Raw genomic sequence first — 23,599 nt, forward strand, 5'->3', positions numbered from 1 at the left:
AGCTGCGGTGTTTCTCATTGGCTGAGCTGCGGCGTTTCTCATTGGCTGAGCTGCAGCATTTCTCATTGGCTGAGCTGCCGTGTTTCTCATTGGCTGAGCTGCGGTGTTTCTCATTGGCTGAGCTGCAGCATTTCTCATTGGCTGAGCTGTTGCCAGGCAGGGGGAGAAGTCCTCCTTCAGTAGTGGAGTAGTTTTGCTTCCTGTGGAAGATGCTTCCTGTTTGGTGTAATTGAGGATGTGAGATGGGGGGGAGAGCTCCCCCTGCAGGCCTCCCGGCCCCAGTTTAGTTACAGTTTCTTTCACTAATTTCCACAGTGGTCTTCAACACCCTCTAATCCACGTTCCTCGAGGCATGTCTCTCAGTCCCAGCTTTGGGGAACTCAGTGTAGCTCACACCATGTGTCGTAGGTCCCAGCTCTCTGAAAAGCCATCTGCCGATGACGGCTTTCCCTCTCCTCCTTGGACAGCCTTGCTGACCGTGGGCAGGGTCACAGGCAACAGGAAGTGTCAGCAGGGCTTGTCCATCAACCCCAGCTGTTGTGGGGTGTCTGCCACATCCTTGGGCTTGTCACTCTCAGAAAATTAGACCCTTCTGTGTTGTAAAGAGACCTTCATTCACTCTTGAGGAAAGCCATCCAATTCATGTTAACCTAGATATTCTTGGTGATTTTGAGGGTTACCCTGCATTCTTATTTTATTGGCGATGAAAATTTTTCTCTCCCTTTGTAAGATTTTGATGTTTTCAATGAGTTTCAAGGGAGAGGAATGGAGTAGAGTTAAAACTCCTTCATTTGGACTTATTACACAGAAATTTCAGAATATTTTTCCACAGGCATAAGATTATGGCTGTGTTTAAATTTGTATATTTTCTGCTTATTCATTAGTCAATTTGATTGCATATTTTTTCTTGACATTAATGAACTTATATAGCATTTTTCAACCACTAGAAAGAAAAAAAAGACACATAAAAGAAAAGAAATGAAAAAAAAATAACAAAAAACTAACAACACAAAATTGTAGAAAATTTAAAGCATAAAATAAGATAGCAGGAATAAGTCCAAACACATCCATAAAGCAAGGTTCACAATCGAAATCTATTGAGATCTGACACTCAAGAAAAGTGACACAAAATCACTGAAAATAAAAGCAAGCAAAAAGTTGTGCTAAGGGGGATGACTGTATTAATCTCAGAAAAAGATACAATACAAAGCCAAAAGCATTAGAAAGGACAAAAGGAAAGTTTTATTTTTATTGACAACAGGAGACATAATACACAAGAAAGTGTAATGGTCATGATTCTTTCTGTACTGCCCAACATATGGAAGACAGACATGAGTCAGCTGTTTGAAATACAAGACCCTAACCATTCCAGAATCACTGGGAAAAACTCTAACACATTTCTCAGAAATTGACAAATAAAGCAGACATAAATAAGAGACTCTATAGAATAACTGAGTATATGATTACCAAATGACCACTGTGTGGGACCAGTTCATCCCACCTGCTGTCTTTCAGAACTTCATCGACACTGACCGTTTCTTCATAGTTGCTTTCCAAAATTACACCACCTTTTTCTTTTCATTCTTGTAGGCTATCTCATGAGGATTTTTGTGTGGAAAAGTATGTAAATGCACGGTCTTAACTTGCTGTCTTTAACAATCAATTTTATAAGTTTTTTTTTTATGTAGCACTTCTTTGGCTTAATTTTCAATTTTATTATCTTTTATATTATTATTTTTGACCTTTGTTTTTATCATTGTTTCCTTAGAACTCTTTTCGTTTTGTTCTGGATTTCTCTTTTGTTGAGTAGAATGCTTGGTTTATCAGTTTCTTTCTGTTTGTTTAACAATGATAGTATTGAGGAGTATATGAATTTGCTTTTGACTACATCTTTGGCTGCTCCACATATATTTTGATACGTAGTTTTGTCACTATTATTATTTTGTAAATATAGTATCATTAAAAGTTTTATTTCCATTTTGATTCAAGAACTATTTAGTGGCTTGTTTTTTCCAAGAAGGTAGCAGTGTTCCTATTTTGTGTTTTATTAATTCATATTTTTTATCATATAAGATGGAATATAACTTTTTTGTTGTTGTTTTCTTGTGGCCTTATATGTAATCGGATTTTGGAAAAGTTCCATGAACACTATAAATAAGTGTGCCTTCTGTAGAGATTACAACCTCATAATTTATATTTTTTAATATCTTCATATCCTTGTTTATTTTTCCATCCATCATAAGTTAGAGACTGGGAAAAGAAGTATATAAAATTTTAAAGAAAATTTTAATTGCTGTCAATTTCTACTGGTAACTTTAAGAGTTTTTGTTATATTAATTTTGGGGCTATATATTCTTGCATAAAATATTCATAACTATATAGGTAGTGTGAATTGTCTCTTTCCATAAAGATTAAGACCTTTAGCCCACTTATTTATTTTTTCTCTTGAATTTTACTTTGACTTCTGGTATTAAAGTTGCCCAGGTGTTTTTTCCTCCCCTATGGAATATCTATGCTCATATATATGTATATTTCTATATCTGTATATAGAAATATATATATATTTTAAATTTCTCAGTTGCTTTATTTGAAGAGTTCTCTTGCAGACAATTTAAACTTTTTTCTTTTAACTTTTGAGCCATCCTGACAGTGTTTGTCTTTTAACAGGAAAGTTTAACTCATTTATGTCTAGTGTCATAACTAACTAATTTGTTATTTCTCCTTTCATCATATTTTATGTTCTATTATTTTTCTTGATGATCCATGTTCTCTATTTTCAATATCTCACTCAATGAGCTGTTTCTGTTTTCTCTCTTTTTCTTTCTCCCCTCCCAGTCTGTAAACCAAATAGCCTGGTTTTAAACTTATTAAAAAGTACAGTTGAACATATATTTATTTGGTTACCATTGACAAAAATAAAGCCCTTTCTTCTATGAATATACAAAATTAGTGCACTTTTGTTTTCTTGTTTCTTTTGGCATTTTTACCAAATTTATGATTTTTAAATTACTATATTGTTTGGATTTTGAATATTTTTTTATCAGTAACTATTTTCACCTTGTTGGTTTTTGCTTGCATTTAAAACTCTCTATCTGAATTTATTCTATGCTTCAATATATTCATCCTCGTCCCATAACTTTCCTGTTCTTGAATATTACGTTTTATTTTTTTGGTGAGGAAGATTAGCCCTAAGCTAACATCTGTTGCCAACTCTCCTCTTTTTGCTGAGGAAGGTTGGCCCTGGGCTAACATCTGTGCCCATCTTCCTCTACTTTATATGTGGGATGCCACCACAGCCTGGTTTGATAAGGAGTGTGTAGGTCCACGCCTGGGATCCAAACCTGTGAACCCCAGGCCACCAAAGCAGAGCATGCAAACTTAACCACTATGCCACCAGGCAGGCCCCTGAATATTACATTTTGATCCACCTCCTGGCTGCCTAGATAATATGCTTCAGTGATTTCTTCAAGGAGAGTAGAGTGGGTGTACTTTTTGTCTTTCTGTTGCCTTCACATACTATCAGGAAAATCTCTAAGTTAAAGAATTGTTCAATTAGAACATTCTCCATAAGATTTCTGTAAATATTTATCATTGTTTTTAATACCTAATTTTGCACAGTGGATGCAACTAAGGCCAGTTTGATTTTTTCTTTTTTAATTTTTCAGATTTTGTTTTATTTTCAAAAATGCTTATAGAATTATTTATCCTCAACATTAATAAATATCTCTGGGAGGGACCAGCCCCATCTGAGCGGTTAAAGTTCCGTATGCCCCGCTTAGGCGGCCCGGGTTCACGAGTTTGGATCCTGGGCGTGGACCTGCTCCACTCACCAGCCGTGATGTGGCCGCGACCCACGTACAAAATAGAGCAGATTGGCACAGATGTTAGCTCAGGGCAAATCTTCCTCAAACAAAAAATAAACAGAGGAGGATTGGCAACTGGTGTTAGCTCAGGACAAATCTTCCTCCTCAATGACAAACAAACAAACAATAAATATCTTCAGGAAATATCTAAAAGGTGATGTTTTCAGTTTCAGTAGAATTTAGCAAAATATTTATTTTTTTAAGCCAGGAATGTTTTCTTTTCTCTGTTGTCGTTCAGTGATGCTTCTTTTGCATTTTTCTGGTATCTTCTTTAGAAGCCCCATTGTCTGTATATTGAACATCTAATGCAGGTCTCGTGTTTGCAGCCTCTCACTGATCATTTTCACTTCTTTGTCTTTTCTGTTTAAGTTTTAAGGAAAGCTTCAAAAGTTTCCCTTCTCATACGATAAATTCAATTTTCTACTTTTTCAAATCTCTTTTATTGCTTCTGAAACCATTTTAAATCCCGTATTTTTAATACCGCCAGATCTTCCATCTTAGTCTTATTTTGTTATAACACAACAGAGGGCCTGTATTTTCTTGATTATCAAGAGCTCAAAAGTTATTTTTTGTGAAACATACTTCCATATTCTGCAGCAAATGTTCTTCAAAGCTATATTGTCCTCTACCCCTGAATGCCTTTTTAAATTCCCTTCTTTTGTTTTGTAGCTTTTGTTTACGGGTACTATTCTCCTTCTGTGTTTTGTTTGTTTATTTGCTTTTTTTGTCTAGAATTCTTTTTCTTTTTTTGAGGAAGATTAGCCATGAGCTAACATCTGTTGCCAATCCTCCTCTTTTTGCTGAGGAAGACTGCCCCTGGGCTACCATCTGTGCCCATCTTCCTCTACTTTAAATGGGATGCTGCCACAGCATGGCTTGGTGAACGGTGCATAGGTCCGTGCCCAGGATCCAAACCTGCAAACCCCGAACTGCCTAAGTGGAACACATGAACTTAACCTCTGCCCCACCGTGCCGACCCTTTCTGTCTAGCTGTTGTTAAATGAGGATAGTCTCTCTTGCATTGGAATTTCCTCCTACATAGTGGAGTGGGTGCTCCTCATCTCCTTTTGGTTTCCGCTTACTCTTGGTAGAGTTCCACACCCAAAGTTCACCTCGAACCGCCACTGATCCGCTATTACCAAACCAGTAATAGGGAGTGTGACGATGCACCGGGCTTGTTGAGATTTCCAGAAGGGGAGACTCATTGTTATAAAGTCCCTTTCAGTCTGTGAAGCTACTCTGCTGGGACTAGTCTTGGGTTGGCCTGGACTCATTCCAGGAGCGCAGTGAGGCTGTCAGACCTCCCACTCAAGGTCAGCAAGATGCCCTGACCCTTCAGGGCCTTCTGTGTGGTGTGGCCAGGCTTCCATTTGAGTCTTTTGACCCAGCTGATTGCACATGTCATTGACTCCCAGCATTAGGCACGTTACCAAGTGCGGGGCATCTGTGGGGTCCTCGGCCTTTGCTCTTAGAAATGTCTGGGTAGTCCTACCAGGCTGACTGCTATTTTCTTTCTATGACACCATGCTTAGGGTTGCCAGATGTAGCAAATAAAAATACAGGATTCTCAGTTACATTTGCATTTCAGATAAACAACAAATTTATTTTTTGTTATAAGCATGCCCCATGCAATATTTTTGTTTATTGGATATTGAAACATGACTGGATTCCTGTATTTGATCTGGCAGCCCTAACCGTGCTCTATTTTCTGCATGCAGCGTTTGAGTACCATGTGACTTCTCAGGAATTCTCCAAGTCCCTGACATGCACGTTGCACCTAAATTTTCAGCATCGATGAAGATTTTTTACCTATTACCATATTCCCTTAGTTATTGCTTTTGGGTCCATTCAGAGGAAAATTTAAAGATCTGTGCTCAAATTGCCATCTTCCTCATATTTCTTAAACCTATTATTTAGGGAAAAATTATCTTTTTAAAAATGCTAAAATTAATGTGAAATCTCTCTGAGGCCACTGCGGTGCTTAAAGATGTAAACATGTCACTTTTCCTCAGGTAAGTGTTGAAAGCCGTGACACCAAAATCAAACGTAATTTTTTTTCTTAATGGGTTATTAACTGAGATTTACTGTGCCCAGCTTTTTTGTTACTTGACATCTCTCCCATTTTTATGTGAAATTGGTGTTCTTAGGTTGTAGTAGCTACTCCTGTGGGGATTCGAGGATAATGAGTTTTACTTCTTAGTCTATTCTGTGCACTGGGGAACAGAATTGGCGTTATTTTTGCAGTTTTGTAAAAAACAAAAGAAAGAAAGAAAAAGAAAGTAACAGTAGCTGTAGGTCAGCTTGGAGCATTTTTAAGCAATAAACCTTTAGGTCAGACACCAGGCAAAGAGACAAATAGGCAGTTTGCGGAAAAAACTTAGAAATTACTTCCCTTTGCATGATGTTCACAGTGACACCTTATTGCTTTCCGGAATAAAGTCAGAGGCCCCAAAGCCATTGCCGTTGGAATATGTAATTAGTTGCACAATTAAGTTCAATGTCCTCACATAGTAGGGGTCAGATGTTCTACAGGAAGGTTCACAGAGCCTGGTGTCTAGTATTAGTGTTTAACCATCTATAACTTGGTTATTTGGCTTTGGCGGTTTCTGGAATGTATGGCAAGCTGGTGTGATGGCAGCTCAGGAAGATGTTTTGAGTAGTGACAAGACGTATTTAAAACTCGGGGAACCGTGGGTCATTAATGTAGGTCTTTCAGGGAGCTTGCTGCATAGAGAGGCTCCTGTCTTCTTTAGTCCCTTCTCACTACGATTACATGGGGCTCTTTAATGGGATAAAAGGATCGAGGATTCTAATTATAGAGTGATGGCAGCAGAGAAGACAGCATATAAAATCCTAAAGTAAAAATATAATCCTCTCTTTGTAATATTAAAAGCATAATTCATTTGTTGATTCATTCATGCATTTATCAAATATTTATGAAGAACCTAATATTGGCCAGGCACTCTCCGAAGGACTATGAAAAAACGGAGAAAAGGCCCATATGTCATCTCTGCTCACTTACATATAACCCACTGGAGCATAAAGGGAATTACAGCAGAGCATAAAGCCCTATGACTGGGAAGTTTGGCCGACACAGCAGGACAACCGTTGCTGGGGATTATAACCCAGAATCATGCCTTCAAGGGAAGCATTCTGGAGAAGTGACTTCTGTGATGCCCTGAGGGGTGACAGGAGTGTAGCAGAGCAGGCGTGGGGGAGGAGGCACCCGGAGAACGATGAAGGAGAAAGCTTCAACCCACAACATTAGCAGAAAATTCATTGCTTGTTCTTTGTTCTCACTGAAACTCACATGTGAAAATACAAGCTTATTGAAAACATAAATCCTGAGTGACTTCCAGAAAGTTTTAAAAATATAATCCTGTTAAGGAATGAAGTCTCTCATTACATCTATGCTATTTTGATTTTTGAAAAAGAAATTCCTACTTGTTAGGTTGACCCGTATGAAATCGCTGCCTGGGTCAGTCAAAAATGCTCACATACCGGCAGTTTCAAATGGTTCAGCACAATAGGAGCCTTCCTTGCTTAAGTGGGGCTCGGCCTGGCCTGAGGTTGGTAATGCCATTGAATTGAGTGAGTTTTCGCTCAGGGCTGTCTATAAACTCGGGATGGACACATGTGTCAAACAGGCTTCTTGTCCAGGAGTGAAATTCCATCCAGCCTCGCTCCCTGCACTGTTGGAACTGGACGGGGGCCTCGGTCCTCTGGTCAGCACCCTCCTTGTAGGGACCAGCCATGAGCGGCAAAGAGGGTCAATGACTTGCTTATTATCCTGCAAACTATGTGCTGCGAAGCCAGGGGCAGGACCCCTTTCTCTGAGTTGGTTGCTTTCTCCTCTGCTCACAGACAGCTGTCCAGGATCAGGTGGGCGTCATGCATGGGAAAATGTGTCCACGTGGGCCTGAAACAGCTCGGCACAATGAATGTCAGGGCTGCAGTTGCTTTTATTGGAGAATAACCAGAGATGATTACATGGCTACTAATGACAAGGGCTTCCATCTAACTTGAGCTTTGCCTGGAAAGTCAGTGTTCCCAAAGCCAATAATTTCCACTTCTAAAACCCGTGAAATTGGTTCTTGAATTATGTAATTTCTATGTCTGTTTTTTCTTACAGAATACAAGGCACACTGTAAAAATAACATTTTGGATTTTCTTTCCCCTGAGGGAGGGATGTGTGCAGTAAGGAAAAAAGAAGAATGGTTTTTGTGCGTTGGAGTCGACATAGCTTTCACAAAGGTTGTGGACGTAATGAAAGGGACATGCTGCCCACGATTCTTAGGTTCTGGGGACGGGGGTGTGTCCTTACGCCTTACGCACTTGCACTCGACGTGATGTGGTCAGGTCATCTCATCTGTTTCTGGATGGCTTCTCCCAATACATCCTTCTAAGGTCTTCTCTCTCCATCTCTCAGCTTACCCCCGAGGGGAGTCTGCGATGTCCAAGTGATTTATGATCGCCCGTCTTCATTTATTTTTGCCCCTGAGTCCTTTATCACTTCCCAAGGGTCAGTGTGTCCTTTAGTGTAGCGTGTGCATATGGGTGGGACGTGAAATCGTGTTGGGCGGAATATGGACAAAGCATCCAATCCCAGGCTGAGAGTTATTCCCGTTTCCAAGCTCTGTTTGATTGAGTTAATGTGAACGTCCTCTGTTTAATGCTAGCATGTTCTTAAGACCTTTCTCATGATCATCTCTCCTTTTAACAAAAGAGAGCAAGTCTTAGGCATAACCTCATCACCCCCTCAAGGCACCATGACCTCTAGTTAAAATTTAAAAACATTACTTTCTTAAAATTTTATTTATTTGCATTCTCGACTTTTATGCATGGCAAATGACACTGGTTTTTTACTTACTTGAGTGGCATTAATTTTTTAAAAACAAATATGTTTAATATAAAGTGAGTTGATTTAAGTAAGAAATTTTGGATAAAGAATTGCGTAATTGATACGAAGACAGGGCAATCAATTCCAAGCGGGTACAAAGACGTCCAAAACATTGGTAACACTGCCCTGGAGATTCTAACATCTAAACTCCAATTCCCTCCTGACAGTAACCGAAAGCCGGGGGATCCTCGAGAGCATCCAGAGGTTTTCTTTGCTGCCCACCTACCTCCCCGTGACGTACCACATCAACAACGCAGATGTGTCCTTCTTCCTGAAGGAAGCCAACCAGGACATCATGAGAAACTCCAGCCTGCAGTCCCGTGTGGAGTCCTTTCTGATTTACAAATCCAAGAGGCTCCCGGTGCTGAATGCCAGCTATGGGCCTTTCTCCATCGAGCAGGTGGTGCCCCAGGATTTAATGCTGCCTTCCAACCCATTTGGATTCACCAACAAGTTTTCTCTCAACTGGAAACTGAAGGCCTCCGTCCTGCGGGACGAGATCTACCTGAGCCGGCCCAGGGTGCAGGTCCTGTTCCACGTCGTGGGCAGAGACTGGGACGAGCACAGCCCCGCCGAGAAGCTGCCCTGCCTGCGGGTCTTCGCTTTCCGGGAGACCCGCGAGGTGAGGGGCGGCTGCCGGCTGCAGGGGGACCTGGGGCTGTGCGTGGCCGAGCTGGAGCTGCTGGCTAGCTGGTTCAGCCCCCCCACGGTGGTGGCCGGGAGGAAGAAGTCGGGGGACCGGCAGGAGGGGAGCCCCGTGGAGCTCTACTACACCGTGCAGCCCGGGGACGGGCGAGGAGACTGTGTCAAGGAGGATTCGACGAAAAGCGGTGGGATGCGGACAGGCCACAACGACCTTGATGAGTCGGGGCCTCCGTTGCAGAGGATTGGGAGTGTTTTTCTCTACCAGAGCCGCGGCAGGCCTCCGCTGAGGGAGCTGCGTCTGGATAACAACGTGGCCGTCCGTTACATGCCAAAGACGGTGAGACAAGGAGAGGTGCTGACTTTTCCAGTCGCCATCTCCAAAAACTCCACTGAGGATCACTTCACACTGAGGTAAGTTGGTTCGGAACATCTACCTGTCCCAGCTCAAAGGTAGGATGCTTCTGAGACAACCGATGTTGGAGCCAAAGAGCTGCGTTAGCACTGGCCAGAGTAGAACCAGTCTCTCGATTTTTACAAACTCCATTTTCACTGTAAAATACAAGACCAGTTTGATCTTCTGGGCTGGCAATTTGGTGGTGAAGATATTCTTATTAATTGATTTTCCAGTCTGTCACAAAACAGCCTGGGGGGACACTGATGTTACACCTTTTGCCTTTGCTTAGGGTGTTATCGACAGGTCTTAGGAATGCTAATGGATCCCAACAGGAGCCATTTCAGAATCAGAGAGTTAAATGACTCACAGTTGAAATGAGACTGCAAGTGAGATTGCGACAGTTGTCAGGAAGGATGGAGGATACAGTTTTGCCAACTCACAATCTATTCCAAACCTGTGAGTTCTAAGTAGGATATGGTACCAACCTCAAACTTATCATTTTTTTTTCTCTCTGGAAATAGAACTTAGTGTTCAAAAAATAAAAGAGCGTAACGTGTGAGGAATAGTAGAATTTGTTGAGTGTCTTATGTAAGAATGTAGCAAAGATGAGACATTTGAAATGACTACTGTGTACTTTGGAAAAAATATGGGTTAGTTTTCTCTTTGGAATGTAATATGTAAGAGAAGCTACTTGCCTTGGCTTGACTGGATTTTCACGAAATAGTGTTTTTGCTTGCTTTGAACACAGATGAGTTTGATTATAACAGCTATTTGGCATAAGAGCTACTGGGTCACTAAGCATGTCCTTACATTGTTACATAACTCAGCAACTTGATCTGAAGTGCAGTGTAATAGCATTTGTGTTATGCCCCCCGGAAATAGGAGAGCTACTGTCAGGCACATTTTATAGGTGGGTTTTAAAAATTCATCCGATAACAATCCGTTCTCTTGTCCTTTTCATGTGGGTGTAATATCTGCTTTGTCTCCCTTTCTTTTTCTTTCTTTCTTTTTGTTTGTGTTAGGGATGTGTGGGTTTAAGAAAGCTGTCGTTGTTTTTGTTTATATCTTGCACATTTAAGTTGACTGTGCCTTGGTACCAAGAATTCCCTTTTCATCTTAACAAAAGAAACAGAAACTAATGGGCAACGTTACTCTAGTGGTTGGACTTGGCTGTCGGTTTGCTTGGGCTTGGGCTGATGGTGCGTCTGGGGATTACCAGCAGGGATTCAGGGCACATAAACACGTCTGCGGACTGAGGCCTCATGGGCTCTCCCCTTGGAGATCAGCCCTGGGTTCAGCTGGTCCCAGGCCCTCCACGTGATTGGCTTTGTGCTTTGTTTTCCAGGTACAACAGTCTTATGAAATGTTCTTTGTAGAGATGGCTGCTTCTATAGGGAAATATTTTGCTGCTAGAAACTAAAGGTATTGAATAAGAGGAGCTTTGGTCTCACATGATTTCATAGTCTCTGCCATCCTTTAGGTTTGCCAACTACCAATTGTTGATTTCCTGGACGCAGGGTGAAAACCAAAATCTCCTGCAGCTTTAACTCTCCAGATGATGCCACATCCAGCTTTTTTGGGAAGCAGTTGTATGTGTTAAACTTCCCAAAAGCTTTGCATCCGACGCCCGTCTATTACACACTAAAGCCCTGTGTCAGAGTCCTGAGGGCAGCTCTGTCGTTGGCTAGCTGTGACAAAGCCAAGAGAAATTTGCTTTGCTGAGCTACATAATCGAAGGGATCCAAATCTTTGCAAATTCAGAAACAAACACCCTTGAAGCATCTACATGCTCCACTTATAAGTCAAAGCTTTGAAAATTTTGGATGTATAATACAAGTGTATTTATTCAGAGTCCATCAATTAGAAATTTGTAAAAAAAAAAAAAAAAAAAAAAGATCAGGTTTCCAGTGAAGACAATAGCAAGGTAACTATTTCGTGAACGTGTGTGTAACTTGGTAAGGGGGCACACTGTCTCACTGTCTCTTTAAAAGGTTGCACTCATACTGTGCTTGCTGCATACTTACAATGCTCTAATCACGAATGAGTCTTATCTGTTTATGAAGACAGCTGGAGGTAAACCTGGATCTGGCAATGTTACTAGCCTTTAGTTTGAATTCTCATAATTAGAAAATAATAAAACTGTATATCTTTTCTAATGAAGTCAATCTGACGCTAATTTAGCATGGCTTCCAAATATTTGGAATTAGCGCGGGTCTGCTCTCTGTGGCCATCTGCTCTAAATGACCCTGCAGGATCCAGCCACGCAGCCTTGGGTGCTTTTCTCTGAAACTGTGGTTTTGTTTGTAGGCTCTGTGTGTTGACAGTGTTAGCATGGTCAGAGGTGGGCTCGTGTTTTATAGGTCAGGTGCCAGCAGGACATCCATCGCCACTTAAGGATGGTCGGGAGAAAGGGACCAGATTAACTGCCACCAACAGGAGGGAGCCCATCCAAATCGAGGATGCCGCTGCAGTTGCAGTTTGAGCTCTTCACCCATAGTGTTTGGCCACCTCCTGTCACCTCCCCAGTAACTTCAGAGCCTGTGATTTCAGGATGATGCTGTGGCAAACGCACAGAGGGTTGGCTTCTGTTCTGGGAACCAAGTTTTGTCGTGCAAATGATCAGTAAGGGCAGTATGAAAAGATAGCTGTGTGTGTGTCTGCACATGTGCGTGTGTGCCTGTGTGTGTGTGTGTGTGTGTGTGTGTGTTAACATTTGAGAAGAAGAACCCCGGATGGGGCTGTCAGTCATCTTATAAATTCTGTTCTCTCCTGTAGCTCGTGTCTTCCAAAGCAGACTTCCACAAAAGAAGAAAAGCAAAATGCTTTCATTCCTTAGACATCTGAGGATCCCTTTTAATTCCAGAAAATGTTTTCCTTCAAGTGAACAACTGAAGCATCCCACAGTACCTGAGACTTTTCTGGTATCTTCCTTCCTCCCCCCACAGAGAGCCAATTTCAGAGGCATCCTAGGTCTCTAACCACCTGATTATGTGTCTGGAGGAAGAAAAGAACTCGGCTCTTTCTTTCGCATCCTCCCCAGCTATTCTTGGCTTCCTTTTCCCCACAGGACATCAATTTCAAAGTTCTGGTCATCGGATCTGAATGTGAGGCTGGAGCCAAATATTTGCATAGCATTAGCGTGGCTCCCCAACACTCCGGGAAATGCAGGTGGGGAGGTCCAGACAGTGCAACAAAACTCGGATGAACAGGGGCTTTTCTCAAAGTCAGAGATGGTCTTACATTGAATGAATGAATGAACGAATGAATGAACACTGTTGATTATTAATGAATACCTATACTTTGCTGAGGTCTATACAGTTTTAAATGCTAAATGCTCAAGAATTTAAGAACCTTGTGCCTAGCACTGTGGTCAGCTGTAAGGCCATCTCTGAATAAGACATTATTACCAAGTAGATATTCTTGCAAAGATGAGAGTTATGAAGGGGAGAGTAACAGGGTAAAATAAGAATATTTGACAAGGGGGAAAGTGGGCCTGGGATTGATGAGGCTCAAAAGATATTCGTTGGTGGTTTGGGAAGCCTGCTTTGCAGAAGATTTTGAACTTCATAGGAGATAATATGAGAGTTTGAGGCTGGCCCTGAGCTTATTAATTCACTTGAATGATGTAGGCTTCGAACCTGCCTTGGAGCAGCATGGGCTCTCTACTTAATCTATTTCAGGTAAAATATGCCCCGGAGTATCCAATACTCTTCTTAGTTGCAGGCCATACATCCCAGTCCAGCTAATTTAAGAAAAATAATAATAAAAGGGCTTGTTGGCTGTATGTTGTGGGTTTCAAGAATTAGTAAGAGACGGGGGGGCCTGGACTTGGCGACGGACTATCTGAGAGTGGGTATCTGCCCGTGTGAAGATGCGACAGCCTGCTCTCTGAGCACCTCTCTCCCACCCCACACAATTAATTCCTTCAGTAGTTCCCTCTATTCTTGCTGTACTCGCAAAAGCGGCAAAGACTCGCGAGAAGCTCCCACTGGCTCACACATCTCCTTGCTGTCTGTGCTGGGGGTAGGAGAGGGGCCCCGTATCGCTCCCACGATGAGACGTGGATTCCTGGACTCACCTTTCACTAAAGCACATCCCAGGGGAGGAGATATTTCCCTCCTGAACAAACCGGGGTGCTGTCAGGAAGGGGGTGGGTGTGGGGTATCTGCAGACCCACAAATGTCCATGACATCTGCGCCTGGGACTGTGCCTTTCTTTGTCATTTGTGGGGATTAATGGAGTTGCTTGGAATGGAGAGTGGAGTGGGAGGCAGACAGAGAAAGGAGAGAGTTCTACCTTTTTTCAATAAACTTTTTATTTTAGAATAGATACAGATTTACAAAAAAGTCATGAGGTCAGTGCAGGGCCTTCTCGTGTGCCCCACGGCTAGTTTCCCCTCTTATTGACATCTTACATTAGTATGGTACACTTGTCACAATTAATGCACCAGTATTATTACTAACTAAAGTCCATACTTTATTCACATTTTGCTAGTTTTTGCCCAGTGCCCCCTTTTCTGTCCCAGGATCCCATTCAGGTTATCACATACACTTAGTCATTGTGTCCCCTTAACTCCTGTTGGCTGTGACAGCCTCTCAGACTTGCTCTGTTTTTGATGACCTTGAGAGTTTTGAGACTTACTGTTCAGAAATTTTGAAGAATGTCCCTCAGTTGGGATTTGTCTGATGTTTTTCTCATGATTACACTGAAATAATGGGTCCGCAGCGGTAAAGTGCCGTTTTCATCGCATCGTGTCGAGGATACATACGACCAAGCTGACTTATCGCTGTGGATGTTGCCTTTCATCACCTGGCTCGGGCAGTATTTCCCAGGTTTCTCCGCTCAGAGTTGCTTTTCCCTGCTCCCTATACTGTGTTCTTCGGAAGGAAGTTATTATACACAGCTCACAGTTATGGAGTGGGGAATCACTCTCCACCTCCTCAAGAGTGATGTGTCTACATAAACTTTTTGGAATTCTGCAGATGAAATTTGTTTGTTCTCCCTCATTTATGTATTTGTTTATTCAATCATTTGTTTACTTCCACAAGGACACCTGGATATTTATTTTCTGGTCTGGGTTATAATCCAATACAGAGTAGACTGAGTTCCTCAGCCTTGCACTATTGACATGTGGACCAGGTAATATTTTGTCGTGAGGGGCGGTCTGTGCGTTGTGGGATGTTTACCAGCGTCTCCGGCCTCTGCCTACCAGATACCTGTAGAGTACAACCCCCAGTTGTGACACCCCTAAATGTGCCCAGATATTGCTTAGTGTCTCCTGGGGCACAAAATTACCCCTGAAAATTAAACACCATTGAACTAGATTATGGTTGTTGGAAAAAATTGTTCATAGTGTGAGCTCATCTCTTATACAGAGGGAGGGTCAAAGTATAGAATTAAGGTAACATTGTGCATAGTCAAGTTTTTCTTGGAAATTCTTTAAATTACACCTGATGCACATTTTTATATCCACTGAATGTACGCTCCATGAGGCAGAAACTTTGGTCTGTTCACTGCTGTTTCCTCAGTATCTAGTATCATATCTGACAATACCACAGCCGCTCATTAAATCTTGGAGGAATGAGTGAATGTCACTGTCTCCACAAGTCTACCCCACCTATTTTCCATTTAGTATTGAGCCAGATAGCAAGTTCTTTTGTTAGACTCTAGATGAAGTAATTGGCCTGTGTTTCAAGGCCATGTATGGAAAATAAGAGTCAAGTACAACCACATTAAGTTGCATGCAATGTAAGAGGAACTCAGGAACTGAGATGAGCTGAGGTGGGCTGTTTCCAACAGTGACTGCCCATTAGGATCATCTGGCCCCAGCATGGGTCTGAGGTGAAGCCCTGGTGTCAGTATTTTTAAAAAGCTCTCTAAGAGATTCTAATGTGCAGCTGGAGTTGAGAACCATTGCGTTCATGTCACTCATCTCATTATTCCGGGGCTGTGCTTCTTGAGTAGAATAGTAAAATAGAAAATTGAACTATTTAAACTGTGTGCACTCTCTCTCTAAGCCTGTATAATTGACTCGTATTGTTTAATGCATGTGTGTGGAAACTCCACCGTATAACAATACACACAACCACTTTGCACACAATTTCATGGACCTCACATATTTCAAGATGTCAATCCATAGTGGGCTCCAACTCAAGAAGCCCTCTATCAGCTGATAGCTATGGTTCCTTTGGATCTATCCATTTTTTGACCATGTTTCATGGCTATACCCACATTTATAGTGGCAGGCTATCAGGAGTTCTAGAAATTAACGGAAAGATTTCCTTCTTTTCTGTGGCTGAATAATATTCCATTGCGTATATATATATACTGCATTTTCTTTATCCATTCATCTATCAATGGATGCTTAGGTTGTTTCCATGTCGTGGCTATTGTGAATAGTGCTACCATGAAGGTGAAGATGCAGATATCTCTTCATGATAGTGATTTCATATCCTTCTGTGACAACATGCATGAACCTTGAGGGCATCATGCCAAGTGAAATAAGTCAGACACAGAAAGACAAATACTGTATGATCTCACTTAATATGTGGAATTTAAATAAGCTAAACTCATTGAAACAGAGGAGAGACTGGTGGCTGTCAGTGGCTGAGGTGGAGGAAATGGGGAGATATTGGTCAAAGAGAACAAACTTCCAGTTGTAAGATTAACAAGTTCTGGGGATCTATTGTACAGCTTAGTGACTACAGTGAGTAATATTGTATTGTATACTTGAAAGTTGCTAAGAGAGTAGACCTTAAAAGTTCTCACCACACGCACACAAAAGGTAACGGTATGAGATGATGGAGGGGTTAACTAACCTTGTTGTGGTGATCATTTCACGGTAGATATGTGTATCAAATCATCAAATTGTACACCTTGAACTGAAAGAATCTTATATGTCAGTTATATCTCAATAAAGCTGGAAAAAATAAAGAAATCAGTGGAAGGACTGGAGAGAAGATGCAGAGCTAAGCAGGACCCAGATAGTTCTGGAGAGCCAGGCGCTTCAACTGCAGCAAGATTTACTACAGGAAGTGCTCAGTCAACAGGCTTCTGCTGCAGAAATAAATGCTCCTTTGAACTTTTCTTCCATTCTTTTGTGAATGGAACGAGCTCAAACTTCAAAGTCTTAGGAAAGAGTGTCACTGGGCAAGCTTAGGTCACATTTCCATCCCCTGGCTGTGCCAGAGCAATGAGAGAAAAAATCTGACCCCTTCAGTAACCTGGCAGGAAGTGGGTCCTGTGTTGAGCATCCCACTTAAGGTGATCCCAATGAGGGACAAGTAACACTGCTCCTCAGAGAACTCAGGGTGCCCTCAGGGAGAGGGCACTGAGGATGGGGACCAAAATACAACAAATGGCTACTGCAAACTCCTTGAGGGCAAGATTATCGCCCCCGTTGTACAGATGAGGAAATTGACGTTAACTTGCCCCCAGAAAGCAGCTCTGGAATTTGAACCTGGGTAAGTTTGGCTCCACATTCCTCCTCTCTGTGCTTCATGAGGTATTGCCTGACTGTCCCCTAGAGCCCACTGCTCCTGTGCCATATAAACTTCTGCTGCAGGTTCAGGAGGTGCGGGCACCCTAAGTTGAGCTGTCAGTGTGCTGGGGCTCACAGATGACACCGATGGTGGAGCACACTGCCTGCACGGGATCTGAGAAAAGTGTGTTCGAAGGGAGTGATTTTTTCCTCCTGCCTCCAAGCACATAATCTAAAGGAAACTGAACGACGGCTATAGGCGTGGGCTTCCTATACCATTTGACCTGGAAAACAGCTGGAAGGAGTAAACAGAAAAACGCAGGGAAGCATTTCATCCACAGTCCTTTCATTCCTCTGGGAGTTGGACTAGGGCAGATCATGGGGGCCCATGGGGGCCCATAGGAAGGAGGGTCTTGACACGATTCTTCAAGCATCTGGCTCTTGACGCAGGGTCCAAGAAATGTGGAAGCGGAAAATGATATGAGTGGGCGTGAACAGAGATGGCCATTCCTCTCTTCATCATGGTTCTAGGAGGTTCTCTCAGGGGGTGGTCATGTGGGGTATGACCTGGGTAACTGCCATTCTCTTCTTTGACTATGGGGCCCAGTCCATTGATTATTTTTTAGTTGATGTCATAATAGTTTATAATATTGTGAGATTCTAGTTGTACATTATTATTTGTCAGTCACCATATAAATGTGCCTCTTTACCCCTTGTGCCCACCCCCCAACCCCCTTGCCCTTGATAACCACAGAACTGTTCTCTCTGTCTGTGTGTTAGTTTATTTTCCACACACGAGTGAAGTTGTATGGTGTTTGTCTTTCTCTGTCTGGCTTATTTCACTCAACATAATACCCTCCAGGTCCATCCATGTTGTTGCAAATGGGACGATTTTGTCTTTTTTTATGGCTGAGTGGTATTCCATTGTATATATATACCACATTTTCTTTATCCAATCATCAGTCGATGGCCGGTCTATTGATTTTTATGACAGGAATTTCTCAGTATCTTTAGCCTTTTTGGATTAAATTCTATAATAATTATTATTATTTTAGGGATGTACACACAGACAAGGTTGTTTTGCAGCTACAGTTCTTTGTGATCTTCTTCGGCTATGCCAGCTTGCAGTCATGGATGTTTATACTCTGTAACCTTGGGCTGACCTTCATCTCTGTCTGAGTACCTCATCACCATGTCACTCTCCATTGTAGGGCCACCTGACAGTCTCCTTTCTGCCTAGACTATAGGCATCTGGAGGGAAAAGGCCTTTTTGTATCATTCTACGTCTGGCTGGACGCTGTCGTAGCTGGTAGGGATTTTGGTCCGCAAGTTTGGGTGAGCAGGAATAGATATGTGTTGGGTGAGAAAACCCAGTCTCAGTCATTTCAGAGTTTTACTCTCCCCTCCAGGTGCATTGCTATGTTCTGCAAGGCAAGAGCGTCGGGGATGGGTTTGGGTCCTAAATGTTGTCTGCTCATGCAGGTGTCCATGGAGAATTCCATTTGCCAGCTAGTCTTTGGGCCACAGCCCACAGAGGTTGTTGAGGGAATGTCTTCATATCCTCCTTCCAGCACATTCAGATTTAATTTCTGTATGTACCACTTCCCGGGTTACTCTTGGGAACACAGGAATCACGTGTTGGGTCCAGAAAGTTTTGTGAGATTGCTGAATGCAACAACTGCAATAATAATAATAGTAATAATAATAATAGCCAATACTTATTGAGTATCTATTTGTTCCAGGCACCGTTCTAAGTGCTTAAAATATTTTGTACACATTTAATCCTCAGAACAACCAGATGAGTTAGGCACAATTGTTACCTCCATTTTCCAGAAGAGGAAATGGAAACACAAGAGGTTAAAAACTTGCCAGAATCCCTCATAGCACACCTAATTTAAGGTCCTGAGAACCTACCCTTGCTGATACACACCCCAGAGCTCATGTTTGAGAAAATTCATCTCCATAAATGCAAGGTAGGGAGTCAGGCACAGATACTCCTAAATGACATTTTTTTAAAAGCACTTAAGAGAATGAGTTACCCTTATTGAACAGCTATTTGTTGAATGTTATGCTTGGTGCTGGGATGTAACAGCAAATAAGACATAGGGACACGGCCCTTTTCTGAGGGATCGATGCCATGAGATTGAGCATGTGGTGTGTGTACTGGGGGATGAGGGGCCCATTGAAGCCAGGGCTTTTGAGAGCAGACCAGGTGAAGCTGGGTCCACCATTACCCAAATCTCTAAGTCTTACCAGTTGCTGCCAATTAAAGAGCTCAGAGAAGTTAGGTGGGCTGTAGTGGGCCTTTCCAGGTACTAACACTGATCATTATCATGGGGAACGGCATTTTCAAATAGATGGGCAGAGTTTACCTGTTGGAGACTACATGGGGTCTAGAGCAAGAGCACAGGGCAGGGAGTCAGGAGCCACGGGCACCTCTCGTGGCATTGTCACTAAGGGTGTACCCTTGGGAAGGTCATCGAAGGTCACTGAGTCTCGGTTTCTGAGCTCTTACCTTATCCAGGTCTTATGGGGTGTAAATAAGAGACTACAGGAAACTTTGAGCAGGTTGTGTGGCACCAGGTTAGGCATTTAGTAAATAACCAATCCACCAAGAAATATATCAGGGGCCAGCTGACATGCAGGTGGCTTAAGGTCATTTCAAACTAAGCAGTGCCAATTCATTTTGAAGAGGGCTGATGTCGACACAGTGGCAGGGAGCCTCTGACTTAAACTGCACAGAATAAATGAAAGAGGGAGCATGTTGAAAGCTGCTTGTGGGGCACTTTCTTTGATAACTTAGGGAAGCAGCTGGCTCAGCATCTTCTGATATGAGACGGCAGAGCCAAGCCAGGCGCCAAAATCCTCCCTCCCAAATCTGAAGCTATGAAAAGTACATTGATTAAAAACAAACAGCAAAAAAATAATAACAGTGCCAACAAACGAACAAAGGACTGGGGGAGAAGGTCAGCTAAAGAGTGAGACAGACGTTTCCAGAAATCAGCTCAGTGCACTGCCCCCTCCCTCAAAGCCTCTGTGTGGCGAGATGACAGTGTGGTGGACTGAACATGGCTGTGTCTTCGTTGATGCTCTCTCCGTGGAGATATAGGTTCTCTTCCCCACTCTCGAATTTGCACTGGCCTCGGTGTCTCGCTTTCCCAGTAGCATATAGCAGGAGGAGGATCTGGAACTCCTGAGGCTAGACCATAAGAAGCCTGCTACATGGAGAGGGAGGGGACAAGGTGAGCCCAGTCTTCTAGCCATTCCTGTCGAGGCCCCAGACACACGAGTGAAGCTGTCCTGGCTGCACTAGACCAGCCAGCCAACAACTCAACACCTCCAAGTCACCTCAGTGAATTCCATATGGAGCAGATGAATCTCACCGCTGAGCCCTGCTCAGGTTCCTGATACATAAAATTGTGATGTGTAATAAAACTGTGGTGTGTTAAGACACTAAGTTTTGGGATAGTTTATTAAGCAGTGGTAGATAACTGGAGTAGTGAGCACTTAGTCATCAAAAATCTCACTAAGGAGCCCCACTTGCAGAAGGACAGAGGAGAGCAGGTGCTCTAGGGCTCCTCGCTCTGCAGTGAATTCCCCGCCTTCTCCTGCTCTGCTGTGATTCTCAGAGGTCCACCTCTGCCGTCTGCATCTCCCAGATGCTCTACATTCTGGCTTCTGATGGGTTTGGCCAGTAGGACCCATTGGCAGGAATCTTGTGGGTGGGAATTCGGGAGAAGTCAGGACAGTTCCCTTCTCTCTTGCTCCATGGTCTCTACTCAGGCCAGAAAGGTCTTCCGTCTGTGGTTCTAGCTCCCACCAGGCAGCCGGTACCATGGCTCCAGTTCCTACGTGGAGACTGTGCTGTGGGCCTCTCGTGACACCACGTCTTTGCTTTGTCCTTCTGACCCTAGGAGCAGAGGCTTCTGCAGTCGTTACTATCTGGGTGGCATCCTCATCATCTAGTTGTCTTTCAGCACCTCTGTAACTAGTCCCCTGTGTTAGAGGGCTTCTGATCAGTTGGCTGGTAGGGGTTCTGTTCCCTGACTCGACCCTGTGGGTGTAGCAGTTTGAGGAGTATTTTTTATGAAAGCAGAATATATTTCCTGATCAACTCAACATTGTACCAGAAGCAGAGACAATCATTGGGGTTTGTCATTTCTGTCAATTCCAGCTGGGAGCCAAGGCAGAAGAGTCATAAGCAGTGCAGAAATGAATTTAGGCAAACAGAAAACATAATAAATAAGAAGAAAACTTTGGAAAGACCCAGAGGCAGCAGAAAGAGAATAGGGGGGCAGGATAATAGTTTTCTCTGGACTCTGTGAAGTCCAAATGCAAAGGGGAAAAGCCAGTGTTTGCATTTCTTTTCGCTTTCTTGTTGTGAGCAGTTGAAGGATTGATGATGATAAAAGGGACCATCTGGTGATGCATGTCTTTGTCTAAAACTAGGATCCAAGGCCCAGAGATGAGTTGGAGTGATCATCTGAAGCCCAAGGTTATCCCAGCAGATGGAAGACATATGATACTAATCCTCGCACCTTAGTTTCATTTCCCCATCTCAACACACACGCGCACACAGAGCTGAATGAACTCAGGCAGAGAACATTTGAAAAAACAGCATAAAGTGAGGATAGGACCTGGTTCCATCCATTAATGCTCTGGCTGAGCTCTCTTCCTCTCCCTGTGACCCCAAGCTGATGAAAACTCAGGTGTTGCTATGCATTTGTTAAGATAAATCATGCCAAGTACAATTCATCCTCACTATCTGGGCACAAATAGAAGGCCTGGATCTGGGTCTGAGTTGTCCAAGATGGGCATGCATCAGGTCAAACAAAAGTGGTGGTACATCCATGTGCATATATTGCAGGAAGGAGGGGAGAGAGCGAGGGAGAAAGGAAGGGGAGGGAGGTAAGGACGGAGGGAGAGAGGAAGTAAATACAAAGATGCACGGGAGAGGAAGAATTTATTTTGGAAGAAAACATAAACTGAGAAAAAAAAATAAACTTCTCTGTGAGTGCTTAAATGGGTAAGATATTTTTTAAAAGAACATGAATTTAATAAATCAAGAGGTAAAATATAAAAAGAAAACAAAGGTAGAGATGGTAAGGTAGACCAGAGAGCTAGTACATGAATTGAGGACCAAAACAGTGCAACATAGAAATTGAAAACAAAAAAGAGAATAGTTAGAGACGAAAAAGGGAATTATTGCCGTGTAAAGAAAAGATTGAGATAACCTTGGTGAAGGCAGTGGAAATACAAAGATTAAAATAATTAGAAAGAGGATAATAGAGATAAAGAAGAAAGTTGATCCAATGTAAGGATAATTACTGTCCCTATAGCTGAGAATCCTACAAAATGAACAAAAAATATATTCACAAATACATTTTTTTCTAAAATTAAAGAATAGCTAAATCTATAGATCAAAGGGCATTCTGTGTTGCAGAAAAAAATAATTAATGACAAAAAATCAATACCAAGACATAACCTAATTATGAAATTTCATTCATAATGAAATAATTAGCTAATCATTCAGGTAGAATAAACATTCACAAAAAACTGAAGAGGCAGATATGCCAGGGTCAGGGATAGAGAGGCTCAGGAGCATGGAAGTGTCAGTTTTCCCCAAGTTCATCTGTAGAGTCAATGTGATTCCAATAAAAATATCAACTGGGATATCCTTCAAAGAACTTGACAAGTTGGTTTTTAAATTTTTGTGAAGATCAAAAGGCCAAGAATAGGTAAGACATCAAGGAGAAGAAAAATATAGATGGGTTGTTAAAAATTCATGGATATTCTAGCAGTGCGATAGTGGAACACAATAGGTACATCAAATGATGAACAGAAAGAGCCCCATAATAATCCCCTGCAAACGTGTGACTCTGTATGAAGGAGTTCCACTTGCAGATCAGCAAGAAGGGTATATTTTTCAAAAATGGCACTGGGGCATTGATTATCCAAATGAGAAAAAAAGAAATCAGATCTCTACTCCATGCCATCTATAGACATCAATTTCAGCTCAGTCAGGCATTCAAAAGAAAAAAGGGAAATCAATGTAGAAGAAAATAGTAAAGGATATCTTTATAAGCTCTGGGAGGAAAGGATTTCTTAAACAAGATAGCAAAACACTGACCACAAAGGGAAAATGGATACATTTGACTACATTTTAAAACTAAGTACTTTTTTAAAATCAAAAAGCAAACCATACATTTGGGCAACGTATTTGTAACACTTAAGACCAACAAAAAATCATGATGCAGGATATATAAATAATGCCCATAATTCAATAAGTTAAGAGCAAATAACCAAATACAAAAATA

At 42.3% G+C, this 23,599-nt stretch overlaps 1 protein-coding gene across 1 annotated transcript in view; it reads left to right on the forward strand.

Annotated features, from left to right (window-relative positions):
- TMEM132D (transmembrane protein 132D) overlaps positions 1 to 23,599 on the forward strand; it is a 604,918-nt gene that overhangs the window by 148,710 nt on the left and 432,609 nt on the right. Inside the window, exon 2 of the mRNA XM_058531233.1 lies at positions 8,931 to 9,819. Within this exon, the coding sequence (XP_058387216.1) occupies positions 8,931 to 9,819 (889 nt within the window). The remainder of the gene's footprint in view (positions 1 to 8,930; positions 9,820 to 23,599) is intronic.

This window comes from Diceros bicornis, chromosome 35 (assembly GCF_020826845.1).
Source record: "Diceros bicornis minor isolate mBicDic1 chromosome 35, mDicBic1.mat.cur, whole genome shotgun sequence".
NCBI classification, from domain to species: Eukaryota; Metazoa; Chordata; class Mammalia; order Perissodactyla; family Rhinocerotidae; genus Diceros; species Diceros bicornis.